General features: G+C 38.8%; 1 protein-coding gene and 1 pseudogene across 1 annotated transcript in view; both read left to right on the top strand.

Annotated features, from left to right (window-relative positions):
• The window catches only part of TMEM56 (transmembrane protein 56), a 21,864-nt gene extending 13,469 nt beyond the window's left edge, over positions 1-8,395 (top strand). Inside the window, exons 5-6 of the mRNA XM_015413363.1 lie at positions 1,284-1,357; positions 7,541-8,395. Of these exons, the coding sequence (XP_015268849.1) occupies positions 1,284-1,357; positions 7,541-7,856 (390 nt within the window). The 3' untranslated portion in view covers positions 7,857-8,395. The remainder of the gene's footprint in view (positions 1-1,283; positions 1,358-7,540) is intronic.
• Positions 7,876-15,911, top strand: part of LOC107112224 — a 23,539-nt pseudogene continuing 15,503 nt past the window's right edge.

Raw genomic sequence — 15,911 nt, 5'->3', positions numbered from 1 at the left:
GGGACGAATCGCTGCTGTCCCTGCTAGAAACTGCAAAATTATTTTATGAGGCGAATTTTGGTCTTACCCAAAGGTTCACCTGTGGCGTTGTTGAGGGCTGAACTGGGTATGGTATCCCTGAAAGCCAGGGCAAATGTAAGAATCCTCTCGTATTGGAGGAAATGTTTAGAACGACCTCAGGATATTCTAGGTGTTCAAAGTTTTGGTTTGATGTTGAAATCCTCAAAAAGATCAGATGATTACTTGAACTCTATTTTATTGAAATACTCAATCCCCGATGACCTATTGGTAAATGAAAACCAAAGGGCTAAACTGAAAGAATGGGTATTTAATAAGGATGGGCTTTTGAATCGACATATGGTAGTAAGTTGCCGTACAGCCCCCTTGTATAAGATCTTCAAAAGAGACCATTGTAGGACTGTATATCTTGAGAAACTAACTACTTTGGAGCTGAGAAGGGCTTTTACTGCCCTAAGGTTCCATGCCATACCTTCAATGGTTTGTATTGGTCGCTTTCTGGGTGCCCCTGCCGCTTCTAGAATATGCCTATGTGGTATGGATGAAGTGGATGATGTCAAGCATTACATTCTGAGATGTTTATGGCATGAATCACTTAGGCAAAGGTTTATTTATCCTATTGTACCTCTGTATAATAGAACTGCTGAGCAGGATTTGACCGTGTTCTTGCTTTCTGATACTGATGCACATGTTACTAGCAGAATGGCTTTGTTTGCACTGGCGGCAAAAAAGATAAGACGGAGTCTAGGACTTACTGCAAGTTATTGATGTATATTTCTGTTGTGCTTTGATTTACTTTGTGCTGTTATGGCCAATGGCTAAGACAATAAACGAAACTTGGTATAGATGCAGGGCACCCTTGCAATAAATTTACACATTTAATGTCTCCCAACTCCTAAATTTTGCTTCCCTAGATTGCTATCAAGTGGCTGGTTTTTGCAGTCCTAATGTTAGCTATAGATTATGTCATGCTAAGGTCATGCTGGCAACAGGCCAGTTTTATGCTGTATATGTGAGGCTGATTAAACTTAGATCAATATAGAACAGCTCTTGCAGTAGCATCTCAGTGCTGGAACTCACTAGGCAGGAAGTATCTGTGGGGGGAAAACTTAAATAATCCATCACTGGCATGTATCCTACCATTCTGCTCTAGCTTTTTCTCTAGAAGAGCTACTGAAGTAGCAGTATGTGCAGAGTTCATAGTTTGAATTACTTTCCCAAGATATACAGTCCTGATTATTGTTAATGCTTATTTTATTATCTAGGATAGAGGATTATTGGCATATTTTGCTAACTTTCGTCTGCTTGCAGAATTCTCTACCCCTTTTGTGAATCAGCGGTAAGTGATATTTCTCTTACTTTAATAAGCTGTCCTTAATTAGCCTCCTGCTTTTTAATAATCCAGTGGCTGCAGATCTGGGAAGCCTGGGTTCGGATCCTACTTCTGACATGACTTGGTGTTTTAATCTTCAGTGAGTTGCGGTTTCCATCTGTAAGACATTAATTGTAGGGCTGTTTAGATGGCAAATATGAATATAAATCACTTTACTAATTGGAAAGATGTGGCGTACTGAATTATCCAAAATGGCTACTACTAAACTTTCTAAATTGGTAATACAGATGGATAACTGTCTTCATAAATATTCTCAAACTGCTCTTCATTGTCATCAACACCCACCCATGTAGCTGCTTATCCACTTCCAAGCAGGACTTCTTAACAACATGACTGTACATAGAAAAGAAGATGGCTTCTAAGTTAAATTAAGATTTCTTCATGAAAGGATGCTTGAAAGCGAGTAGAGTTTTTTGGCAGTTTAAAGACTAATAATTGGATCCAAAGTTTCCATTCTGCTAACAGTGGAGACTTTTTCTGACAGAAGGTTTCACCATTAGGGTTGGATCCAGAGTTTCCATTCCTCTAACATTAAATGTAGCATGAGTTTTCATGAACTATGCAAAGCTGTTCCAGAAGATGCATGAAGTGTATCTTGACATATAATAAACACACATAAAGATACAACTGTAGTGGAAAATGTGAACAGTGAACAATGAAATATGGAATGTATAAACTTTGACATTTCTATATAAAATTAAAGATAAGATAAAGATAACAGCAGGTAGGCCTAGTTTTGTTAAACTGATGAACACCTGTAGTGGATAATGGTCTTTATTAAAGCTTTTGCACAAATAGTTAAACTTCCTGAAAATTATGATCCTGCAGTTTCACTAGAGATTTGCTTAGAAGCTCTACTTAGTAATGGTGACTTTTCTGTTGAACGATATATTTTTGGAGATTTTAATATTTTCCCAGGAGAATCTGAATATTGCCTCTTTATGTCATTTATTTATTTTTTGTATAAACTGACATATTTATCATATATAGACAGCAGAAAGGCATTAGGCCCCTTAAGCCAATATATCTGTGGCAGATTTAGAGCTGCTCTTATTCCCAAACACTTCTCCTGGTTGTTGTAGATTTTCCAGGCTGTATGGCCGTGGTCTCAGCATTGTAGGACCTGATGTTTCGCCAGCAGCTGTGACTGGCATCCTCAGAGGTATAACACAGAAAGATGGAGTACTCTCTGTGTCAAGGTGAGAAGAAAAATGGTAGGCAGGTAATTTATATCTACTCAGGAAGGTGGGGTAGGACTGAGTCATTATCTTGTAGGAGTTCCCCAGGCTGTGACATGCTAATGGAGGAGCTTTCCTGAGGAGGTTCTTTTGCATATGGATTAGCAGTTGAAATTCTAATTTTATCTGTACTGCTATTGTAAGATGTAGAACATTTTGTGTTTTTCAGGACAGGAAACCATGCCCTGTCCTGAAAAACACAAAATGCTCTACATCTTACAGTAGCACTACTGATAAGATTAGAATTTCAACAACCAATCCATATGCAAAAGAACCTCCTCAGGAAAGCTCCTCCATTAACATGTCACAGCCTGGGGAACTCCTACAAGATAATGACTCAGCCCTACCCCACCTTCCTGAGTAGATATAAATTACCTGCCTACCATTTTTCTTCTCACCTTGACACAGAGAGTACTCCATCTTTCTGTGTTATACCTATGAGGATGCCAGTCACAGCTGCTGGCGAAACGTCAGATCCTACAATGCCGAGACCACAGCCATACAACCCGTAAAATCTACAACAACTAATGAACTCCGGCCATGAAAGCCTTTGACAACATACTTCTTCTATACTTGATACACTGGTGACACCTGCAAAATCTGGACCTTCAGGAAGAAAGCCCTAGAACACGTGAAACTGCCATATATTGAGTCAGACTGTTGGACTATCAAAATCCTTACTGTCTGCTTCGACTGGCAGAATCTCAAGGCGTTGTCTTTCACATCACATACTATCTGATGCCTTTAACTGGAAATGCCAAGGATTGAACCTAGGACGTTCTGTGTGCAAAGCAGATGCTCTGCCACTGAGTGATGCCCCCGCTTCATATAACTAATAAGCATCATACATTTCTAGATCTGATAAACTAGACTCTAGTTCATGAAAATGTATACCACAATACAGATTAGTTTTATGTGTGCCACAGTTTTTGCTGCAGTTTACTAACTTGGCCAATCCTCTGGAATATGAAACTGTATTTGGTTTGCCAAATGGATGCATTTTCAACAGTTGGACTTTGAAGAACTGCATATAGATTGGCATGATGCATCTCCCCCCACCCTGTTAGGAGGTATTTTTTAATATATACCTTATCTCATCATAACTGCATCAGGATACATACAAGTCAAAAGATACTTTTCTGTAAAATGTATTTTTCTAAATAAGTTGGTTGTAATATACATACTTTCATGGCTATATATCAGTAAAAGTGTTTACTTATAATGAATTGCTCAAGTAATAACGGGCACGCTAACAACATAATTCTCTTTTTGTATCAAACAGATAGGTATATTTTTTGAAAAGTCAAGCGTGGCTATTTCTGCTTAGAATCTGCAGGTGCTAACTCATCATTTTTTCCTTTTTAATTATCTTGAATAATTCATACCTTCATTCTCCTTTTGACTCCAGATATTTTTAGATACAGCAGCTCTTGTGTTTTAAATCTTGAGACTCCAGTTCCTTTAGTCACTGTAGCTTAGGGAACACTGCAGAAGCTTTTACCCTTTTGATGACAGGTCAATGAGCTTGGCCTTTTGCAAGCTACGCTAGAGCTGTGATACTTCCTTTTTGCTTATCTTTTCTGGTATGCAAGTAAGAAATAAATAACCTTTCTGCTAGAAGGTACACTGGCCTATTGAAAATAATACCATTAACAGTTACAGTGTGACTTCTGCTCGTGGCACAAAAAATAATAATGCCTGAACAACACACTTTCACTCTTTCTGGAAACTGGGGCAACACTGGCCATGAGAAGGAAACATGGAGCTGGATCTTTCAGCATAATAGTTTTGGCGGGGAAATCCCCTTCATGGTGGAGAAAGAATCCACATGGCAGCAACTCCCATATACTGAATTTCAGAAGGGGCCTCAGGGATAGCTATTTTTGTTTCTTGTACCTAGATATTACAGGGCAGTTGCTTGTTTGAAGGGAAGAGCAGAAGGGATATATTTATCATCATAATGAACTATTAAGATGTGCGTTTTTCTAAATAGTGCAATATACAGGAATGGTTAGCACACATACATTTTTAAAATGTTCTTGCAAACTTTGTCATCTTGCTTAAGGTGTTGAATATAAGTTATCCATCTTTTTGTGGTGTCCATGTTGAGCCATTTTAAAGCATGGTGTTGTGAAGCCTTATCAATGCAAAAGGGCAAAGTGTCCCCAAAATAACTAAATTGCTAATTATCTGACAAGGGCGGAATGTGGTCTGATAGGTATTAGGATGTTTACTGTTCCATCAGTTTGCATGTATCAATTACTTATGAAGCAAACCAGATGGTAATGTTTATAATGCTAGTTTACATTCACACATCTGTTTATTGCATTAACAAAAACAGCCAAGCTGTGCTGTTCAGTCGTATTTTAACTTGTGAACTCTGTAACCTTTATAAACCAAAGCATCTTTCACAACTTGTCAACAGAAATGATTGAAGGCAGCACATTGTGTTTAACCACAGTCCTTTTTTAAATTCAAAGAGACATATTTGATGTGCTTTCTGAGAATATCTCTCTGCTAAACCAAATCTAAGTTACCATCCTGAATCTTGGAATTCTGTCTTGAGTATCACTTCGCTGGAACCACTGTGGCTTTCAAGTTTAAACAGATTACATACCTGCATGCAAAAGAAGTCATACTGTACTCTAGCATAGGGTCCCACTTGCACTTACCAGTGGAATATACCCTCCAAGCTGAGCCAGGGCATATATCCTACCAGAAATCTTAGTAACGTCCTGCTTCTCTTCTGTGACAAATTGTAAGTTATAGAAAAGGTCCATTCCATGTTGCTCCCATAGGTCTATCCAATGTTGCTCTAACTATTATAATGGAGAGGCCAGGTAAGAGAATCATACAGAAAAATCATACCAGTGCCAGAAATGAGATTGGATGTGTGTAAGTGGGGAAACACATTCCTACTTCACCAGTGTGATGTGGAGCTGAACCACAAGAGAGCAGTAACAATGCCAGTCCCATCATGTAAGTCTTTACCTTGTGCCGTTTAGGGAAAATTGTGAGGGGAGGAAAGCTATAGGATTGATGGCACTTGTATAAAACGGGATCATTCTGTTTTCCAGCACTTTTTTGCAAGCTGAAATGAAGCAATGTTGATCCGTTTGTACTTTCATTTAGATCAGAGACTTTCACGACATCTAGTTTAAATTCAAAACTCATTGCTAACACTCCATTCATTTCAATCTGCCAGCCAAAATCAAGAACATCCAGTTACAAGAATAAAAATTCCATTATTTGGCCATGATATTTAATGCTGTATTCAGACAAGACAATAAGCTGTGGTTTGTTTAAACAGTGGTTTGTCTACTGGATGCTCTCTGTATCTTAACAGGACTGACATCTTCCCTATACTCCCATCTTTCAATGTGGTTTGTAAATTCAGATGTCACAGCAAACCACAGTTGGTATAAACTGTGGTTAGTAAACTGTCTGAACTCTCAGTCTGGTGTAAACCAACAAAACCTATTTTGTTGGACTGTCTATATTTAGATGTTTTAACTAACTGGGGTTTGATCAAACCATGGTTCCTGAGCCATAGTTTAGTATGTCTGAATGCTTGATGAGCTATCAGCTAGCAGAGAGGAGGTATAGCTAGAGAATGTCCTTTAAAAGCACTGTGCAGCTGGAAATGCAAGGGTTTCCATTGGTCCATGCTTTCATTTCTTTATGCAGGAGGCTAAAAGTGCAATTCTGTGCAGAGTTACACCCTACACTATGCCAGTAGTGTAACCATGACGGAGGAAACACTGGTGTAAGAATTGGCTCTCCGTACTGTTTACCATACTAACATATATTGACCAGTAGGCTTAGAATGGTGTAATCCTCCCTAAGATTGCACAGTAAAAGGGCCAGTGCAACTGAATAAACTGTTATTTCTGCATCCAAACATAAACTACAGTTAGTACAAGTCACAGTTAACAAACCCAGTACAAACCATGGTTTAAAATTTCAGTTCAGTACCTATCAACAGATCACAGTTCCTGGAACACCCTATTTGGTAAGCCATCACACTAAGCCAATATTTAGTTGAACTGTGGTTTATCAAGAATGCAGAGTAGTTACAAAGAGCCCAACTGCAGTCAGTGATATTGCCACATTTGCGATGTATGTCACACAGTATAGTCAAAACAGAAAGGATATACAATTAGAGAAAGCTTCATATGTTTAGCGAAGTATTCCTTGAAACTTGTAGGCTCCAGTCACATGGGCAGGAAAATGCGGGGGGGGGAGCGTGGCTCTTTGCCCTGGGGCAAACTAACGCAGGGTTAAGCAATCAGACCTCCTGTGGAGGTCCCGTGGGTAGGGAGAGGTGCCGATCACAGGACAGTCCTGCGCACAACAAAGAAGCGGCGTGGTGCAGCGAACTGGGTTTTTTTTCCGTGTACACCAAAAATGCGCATGCTCCGTTGGGTGCTTGTGCGCATCCACGAAGACTTGGGGGGAAAAAACCTTTTTTGCAAGGGGGCATGGGCGGGCGCCGGATGCCACCGGAAATGCGATCAGACGCCCGCCCTTGCCCCACGGTTTCCGGAAACTAGTACCTCCGAGGTACTAGTTTTTTGCCGCGCGTCTTCGGCGGGAAGCCTCGGTTGAGCCAAGGGAGCGCTACGCTTCCCAGATGTGCCGGTGAGATCGCGCCCGGAAAATCCGCCTGTCTTCCGTCTCTCTAGCGTGGCTAATGTTCCGTGTGACCGCAGCCGTAGTTGTTTTTTAGGAAGTTTTTAGAAATAAAACATTTATAAAAGGCAGGAATTCATAAATGGGATATTAGTATAGCTGATGAATTCCAAGATCTCAATTTGTGTTTGTAAAGAAGAAATATGACAAGCATGCCATCTACTTGATTTGATTTGTGTGAATGTCTTTTCTCTCATAGGTGGTTTTTTGAAGTGTTGGGGTATTCCAAGTCTTCAAAGGGCAACATTGTCAATGGAGTGCTCATGACAGTCGTGTTTTTCCTGGCGAGGATTGCAGTCATGCCAGTATATTATAGCCATGCTGCTTTTGAGTATGGAACAGAAGCTTTCCACAGATTAGGATTTGCAGCTCAAAGCGCCTGGTTTATCTCCAGCATTGTGCTGGATGTCATGAACTTAATGTGGATGGTCAAAATTACAAAAGGATGTTGCAAAGTTATTTGTCTTATTGGACGAGGAGAAGTCAAAGCTCATAAGAATGGAAAATCTGACTAGAAGACTTAAAAAACACACACCTCTGAACAGCATTTTTTTGATTCATCGAAAGAACAATGCACACTTTTGCCATAAAAAGTTCCTCTTAAGGAAAGAAGGTATTACCTCTTTAAATTTAGCCTTTCCTTTGCCCAGCTGCCTGGACACCCAGGGCCACTTCATTTAAAGACTTAACATTTGGTGGAATGGGAAACAAAGACATGTTGCATATACCTTGGCAGCGTGTTTTAATTACAAATGAACCTGTAAAGGAACAAACTCTTCTAGCACTATGTTCCTAAGAATTTTCACTCAGGTTTCTTAGACTAATGTGTTTTTAATGCCTGTGAACGCCAGGATCTCTAGTTTACGTTCTGTTAAAATGACAGCTTTTCCTGGCATGTTTCTCTGCTTTCTCAGTGTTTGGTGTTCATAATCAAGGTTTCCTTGTTTTGACAACTTTTTTTTAAACATTTTTGCAAGTATTTTGCTTTGAAACTGTGATCTTTTACTGCATTTTCTGCTGCCTTACATGCATGGATACAACCTTTTGGGATTTATAGAGCAATTTTACATAAACTGATCTAAATTAGAATTTGGGATTTCTTTTTTTAACTATTATATTCTGCTGTGGATAAACTGCTGCTCTTTCCATCCTTTTTTAAATTATCTGAATTCCATCACATGTTAGCATGGTACGCTGTGTGGAGATAAAAGCAAATTCTTACTTTAGTGTTACTTCTGTGTCATGGCTATTGGGACCTGTATATGTTTTTAGTGTATTGTCATATAACCAAGACATTGTTATGGTGTGTAACTTACTGAAGGAGAAAACTCCAAGTTTGGAATGTAAATGGGTGTCAAAATAGCTGCTGAGCGTGTTAATCAAAGTTTAATGTTTTACTAATCACATTCAATTTTCATTTAGAAAAATACATTAGAAAAAAAGCCCAATGACACCAAATTCTTATTTTAAAAAAACACATTTTCTTTCATTCTTTCCAACATTCTAGAGCAATTGTGCAAAGCCCATACATTAATTGCTGTCATAAAAAACAACTATACTTCGAAGTTGCTCACCTTTTAACAGAAATTTGCAAATGTGTGTTGCTGATGAAGACTGACTAAAAAGGAAGCCTTTGTAAAGAAAAAATTATTGAAAAACATGTTTGCATTAATTGTACACAAATTCTCTTCTAATATGGCCTTCAGATTATCTTTGTGTATTTATTCTTGAGCTGTTTCTGAAATAATCAGATATTCACCTGTACTTGTGTTTAAAGTTTTTTAATATTGTATGTCATACTTTGCTGCTAATGTGGTGTTCATTTTTATGTTTGTGATGCAGATATGCCGGAACACTAGAGAACAGGATGTTTTGACTTATTATTTTTGAAATACTTCATATATTCCTGTTGAATAGTAGCCTAGTGTTGCTTTCTAAGCAAACCTTATACAAAAGATTATTTATATTCTGAAACAGATAATAGCCTATGGCTACTAGATAATATAGGCACAAAGTAAGTGTTATTAAAACATGGAGGTACTCCTGTTTTTTCCAGATCTCTCCAAATTCTCTATCTTGGGTTCAGAAGATGCCATTTTAAGTATCCCATTTTTGTTACGTCAGTTAAGCCAATTCCAATCATTATCGGTTCAAATCATGTTTATCTCTTAAAGGTCTGGCAGAACAAATAGTGACTTGCATATGTGAAAGATCAAAACCACTGAAGAGGTTTCCTATTTCCTTGAACATGGTGCTTTCTGTAGAGGCCCTTCACACTTTCAGCTCTGAGTCATCAGCTGATGTGCATCAGTGTGTGAACCAGCCCATAGCTATTTGTTTACCAAACAGTCATTTTCTATTCTAGAGGTGGGGTTGGGGGGACAGAAAAGCCTTGCAGAAATTCAGATATAAATATCTGCATTTTTTTTCCTCGGTGGAAATGCAATGATTGCTAATGACCCATAATTTTTATAGTCCAGGCTTGTTGCATGATAAAAGATGGCTGTTTTGCACAAACAAATACTGAGTTCTGTTTAGGCCTCTTGTTTTGATTTGCCATTTCTGATTTAGAAACAGTGCCTTCTTACAGGTTCTAACACATTTGCTATTTGCAAATTGGCTGCCTTGAGTTAATAGTTGAAATAGAACTGAATATTTTTGTTAGCATCCTACATTAAAAACTTTCTGAAAGTAGTGACCTGATCTAATGTGTCAAGAGCAATATTCAAGAAAAGGAGTTGCTACTAATACAGTAAAATGGATGGAAGTAACCGTGAAGCTCTTCTTGCTTCTGTTTAGAACTAAAAGCTTGACTGTGTAAGTCTATCAGTTCAGACACATTTGAACACTTTAAAGATCAACACAACTTTTTGGTGCTTTTCTTTATCATTTCAAGCATTGAAGAAGCACTGAAGATTGGCACACTTCCCATTCTCTGCACCACAGCCATAGCAGAGTGGCAAAATCCCCACCACTACAACCTTGAAGCAGTAACGATGTTCATCCTTCTCTGAGAGACCCACTCTCCTTTCCTTGCTACTGGTAAAAAGACTGCTACAAATTGAATCCAGCTGTGGGTACCAAGAGCAGTAGCAAAATCCTATTGAACAGGAAAGTTTAAATGTGTGTGTTGGTGGCTGGCAGAACCAACAAGTCAGCACTTAAATATGTGTATCCATACTGATTTAGAGTGTGGGCGAGACCTAATTGGGTGGCTGTGCCCCTTTGATTTTTCTGGGAGTTTGCATTAGGACAGAAGGAGCTCCCCAGTTTGTCCACACAGTATCATGTTTATAGCAGAACACTACTGATATATTTGCAAGTCTCTTCACTGTTGAATTGGACTACAGCATGACAGTACTTTGCAGTATCTGAAAATCCTCTTCAAAACATTTCAGTCATACTGTTTGAAATAGCCCTTCATACATACAGTATGGCTGGCTGGTATCCAAAAAGTCTATTAGGCAGCTGCAGCCTTCCTCCATGTTTTTCCCAGCTACATTTTGAGGGTTTGTGGTCTGAATGGAATTGTGGGGGGGGGGGGGGATCACAGTATGTGTAAAATCTTTCCACATGGCTTTCTGTACCCCAGCCTATAACCTGAAAAGTTCAAAACATTTATACAATCAACCACTTGCATAATGGAAAATGCTATTTATCTAACATTCAAATTAATACGGATACATGGATTTGGTTTAGATCAGCAGTGTTTATTACTGGGGGAAAATCTAAACAGATCATTGTCCATTTTCCCATTTTCCCTTTTACTTACATGGAACAAAAGAGCATGTTCTTAAAGTTTTTACATTTGAGGTGCTGTATAGGAATTTAATGCAACTTTCTTATTTGCAGAAGGAATTGACATGTTGGAATGAGGCTGTTGTCAGAAAATATGTACAAGATGCATAAGCAGAAAGCTCACTTTTGTTTATTTAAAACTGGTAAACTGCTTTTCTGTCGAAGTACCAAAGCAGTGTGCACTTCCATTCATTTCAATGTAAGATTTTTTTTTAATACGATATACCGTGAAAGAGGTGAGGTCCTATGGCAGTGAATGCTTTCTTGCAGCATCCATTGTAAACGGTTTGCTATCTTCCTACCCTAAGTTTAAAGTATGTATCTTCAATCTGATATATTTTACAATCCTCTCATAATACAATTCTCTAAACTCTTACTATCAGAATAGCAGAATACTGTAGGTTGGGAATGGCCAAAGTGTGTCCATTGGATTGCATTACATTCAGCCTTCCACATGATTTTTTTGACCTTCATAACCACACCTGTGCAGAAATTTTATATCTGCACTTGAGGGTGTGTGGGGAAATCATTCTCAGTAAAGGAGAGATGGCATGAAGACAAAAAAGAGGAAGCTGACACCTGCCTGAGTTGGTGGTGTACCTCTTAAGCCTCATATTTTCGTTGCTTAGTATCTAGAATGCTTGTGAGTCTTTCCTGTCTACTGTGAACCTGGTACTGATGGTCCAACTATACATGTAAAGTTCCTGACGTTCCTTCATATTAAAAAGCAGTCCTGGGGATCACTGATTTTGTCCAGGGGCATGACACTGGGTGGTTAACTATGCCTAAATTGAAGCAGTGCTGGCAAGATGAAGTTTCAGTATTCTGATAGAAGAAATGACTAGTAACCAATACCGAATTATGGGTACAATTCACTGAAAAGCCCCATTGTCCAGCTGAATGGGTTGTACAGCACAGCTGTACACATGTTTACTGACAAAAGCATCCTACAGAGTCCAGTGGAGTGGTTCTTGCCTAGCAAGTGTGGTTAGAACTGAAGTGTTAGGGGTGAACTTCCTTGGGCATCTTGCATCCATTTTGGTATTGCATATCTCAGAAAATGTTATTGGTGGATTGAGTCCAATAACTTGCCAGTTAAGTCCATAAATCACTTAAACTGGTAGGACCAACCTTAGAGCTAGTATTTTATTTTGCATAATTTGCAGCCGTTACTAGTTTCATCTTTAGGAAAACATTGCTTCAGCCTAAATTTGAAGAAACAATCTTGTTTATCAGTTTTAGCACAGAGAATTCTGTGGCTGAGGAAGAACTAAAAATGCATGAGAATTTCTGTTCTGGTTGCGTTTGGCTCCTCTCCACTGAAGGAGTTATCATGGTTAGAAAGATGCGTAATGTAATGCTAAATAACAAATAACTTCAATTTAGCTTTACTGTGCACTGTTCAAATACTAAAACATCTGCAGAAATAACAGAGTAAATTAGTGTTACGAAAATTGTTTTCAACATCCAGGAATGATTTAATGGCTCAGATATGGAACATCTTTTGCAGTGTAGCAGAAAATCTTAAATAAGCTTAGATACAAAAGAAATGTGCAATTAGTTGTATGATTCCATGTTGGTTTGGGACAGTTTCTTTGATTTCCATGCTGTATGGTAAGCTGCTTTTGAAATTGTGGATATTTTGAAAGCAGTTCCATAATGGCTCTTGCCATTCTGGGGCGGTGTTTTTTTTTTTAATTCTCAGTACATGTAGGCAAGACTTTGGCTATGCCTGAAATATAAACTCTCTTGATCTTAGCCAATGATAGGTTGACAATCCTTTGAAACCTGGCTGTCTTGATTAAAATTTAGCCTACCAGTGTCTTAGAAGAGTAATTTAAAACAAGTATGAAACAACAAAATATATCCTGACACACTAGTTACTTGGGTTTGGTATGTTTTTATGCATTGTGATTTATTTATTTTTGGTAAACAAAAAGCTGCACTAGCTTCAGCCACTTTGTTGATAATGACCATAAAATCTTTTTTGGTGGTTCTTTTTAAAATCTTAATGCTTACAAGGTAAATATGTTAGCCTTCTGGTGGGAAAACTAAGAACTTGATCATATTTGCACTAGTAGTCTAGTCCTAGCTGAGAAACCAAGCTGAATGTCCAAGTGATATTATAGGAGGATGTGTACCTTTTATCCAGAAATAAGATATATCTATAATTGTCCAGCATTACAGTACTTGGTTAGAGTCCTCTCTTTGAAGAAACAAACTGTTAGAACTGCATAAAACAGATTGTATAGGGATTGTGCCTTACAGTTACAGAATAAAGTATTACAAATAAACCAGTCAATTTTTAAAATGTAGCACAGAAAGTATTTTAAACCAGTTGCTGCTGGCTGTTGAAATGTATAGTTGAACATGATCAGGAATCTGATTCAAATGTACAACCTACTTAAATTTGGGTCTTATCTCCATTTTTAAGTTTCTCCCAAAGGCTTTTTAAAAAATGTGATCCATGTATCAGATGGTCCCACTTCTGTTTAGTGTTATGTTTTGTTTTTTTTAATTCGTAAAACTAAAATCCATGCAACAGATCTGAAGCGTTAATTTGTAAATCCATGCTGGGAAAAGAGTGCAATTAAGAGTCTGTAACATGAGGCCTTACTAAATCATAGCACAAGTCCTATAAAAGTGGAACTGAAATTCCATACAGGGGTGGAATGAAGATGGCATCTTTGAATCCATTTACAGTCAGTTGAAACCCTGTAGTGGCACTGGTTGTGTTGCCCCAAATTATAATGGCACAAGAAATGGGGAAAGATGTATTGATTCAATAGACTTAAGTGGCTGTACAATTTGTGAACTTTAATAAGATCCAATCATCTGCTTGATTAGTCTTACACGTTGCTTGTGAGAGAGGCGTATACATGAGTTTGCACTTTGCTGGTATTTGAAAGCCTTGCTGTTTTGTATAAATCTGTGTAGGCTGAATCTTGTTCGAGGTATATGCAATAATGTCCATAAGCAATAAGTTGCATGTGTATTCAAGGCATTGGTACGTAAGAATAAAAGGAAGAGAATGCAGTATTTCTCTGTGGAGTTCTTTCATTAAAATGGCAAGTGTGTTATGCTTCTCCATCCTACCATAGTGGACATAATTTGGTATTCATTTGAAACTTTTGAATGTTATTTAATAAAAATGCTTCCAAGTTGAGAGAACGGTGTAGCTACAATTTTCTTCTTAGGACAGAGTTCAAAATGTCTATGTCTACAGAGCCAGCATCTCTATGAAGCAGAATGAACTGGCAGAATTTGGACCCCATTAAAAGGTAGCAAATTGTCAGTGACGTTTTAAAGGGTGACAGTGATCTTGTGTCAGTGCCTTTGTACCATGTTCTGTGATATGTAGGGTGTCCTACTATTCAGACCTTTACTACACAGCACTTGGATTACCTCCCAATTGATAGGGCCTCATTACACAATCCATGAGTTTTCGGATTACCTCCCAATTGATAGTTAGGGCCTCATTACACAATCCATGAGTTTCCTGTCAACTTCTTTTTTGGTTCTGTAGGGTAGGTGGCCTCGACTTGGATGGCCCAGGCGCCCAGTCTTGTCAGATCTCAGAAGCCAAGCAGGGTCAGCCCTGGTTAGCATTTGGATGGGAGACCACCAAGAGATCCCCAGGTTGCTATGCAGAGGCAGGCCATGGCAAACCATCTCTGAGCATCCCTTGCCTTGAAAAACATATAGGGTTGCTATTAGGTGGCTGCAACTTGATGACACTTTACACACACACACAAGATAGGTGGAGAGAAGAGTCACATCATACTTGTACAAAGAGTCTGAGGAGAGCAAGAATGCTATCCTCCCTATTTACTCCTCCCACTGATAAGGACATTGGTTGCCAAGCCAGAGCCAAAAGTAATACATCAAGCAGTACAGGTTTTTAGCTGCAAATGTAAAGATATAGATCTATTGAGCCAGTTTGGTGTGGTTAAGAGTGCGGACTCTAATCTGGGAGAACGAGTCTGAGGAAGACTCAGCATGGGTTCTGTAAGGGAAGATCTTGTCTCACAAACCTGTTAGTGTTCTTTGAGGGGGTGAACAAACATTTGGACAAAGGGGACCCAATAGATGTTGCTTTTTTCCAAAGCTTGACTTCCAGAAAGCTTTTGATAAAGTTCCTAATCAAAGGCTCCTAAATAAGCTCAATAGTCATGATCAAAGGACCAAAACTGGATCAAAAACTGGCTAATTATTAGGAAACAGAGAGTGAGTATAAATGGGCAATTTTCACAATGGAGGGTGTCAAGCAGTGGGGTACCGCAGGGCTCAGTTTTGGGTCCGATGCTTTTTAACTTGTTCATTAATGATTTGGAGTTGGGAGTAAGCTGTGGTGGCTAAATTTGTGGATGACACAACAATTGTGAGGCACTCCAAAGGGATCTGTCGAGGACGGGCGAGTGGGCATCAATGTGGCAAATGGGGTTCAGTGTGTCCAAGTGCAAAATGATGCACATTGGGGCCCAAAATCCTAACTATAAATACACGTTGATGGGGTCCAAACTGGCGGAGACTGACGGAGAGAGATCTTGGAGTCATAGTAGATAACTCACTGAAAATGTTGAGACAGTGTGCAACTGCAATAAAAAAGGCCAATGCTATGCTGGGGGTTATTAGGAAGGGAACTGAAAACAAATCAGCAAGTATCATAATGCCCCTGTATAGATCAATGCTCCCACCTCATTTGGAATACTGTGTGCAATTCTGGTCACCACACCTCAGAAAGGATATTATAGTATTGGAAAAAGTGCAGA

Source organism: Gekko japonicus, unplaced genomic scaffold (assembly GCF_001447785.1).
Source record: "Gekko japonicus isolate JY-2015 unplaced genomic scaffold, Gekko_japonicus_V1.1 scaffold70, whole genome shotgun sequence".
NCBI classification, from domain to species: Eukaryota; Metazoa; Chordata; class Lepidosauria; order Squamata; family Gekkonidae; genus Gekko; species Gekko japonicus.
Note: the sequence above shows the minus strand (reverse complement) of the source record. Positions and strands in the feature narration are given on the sequence as shown.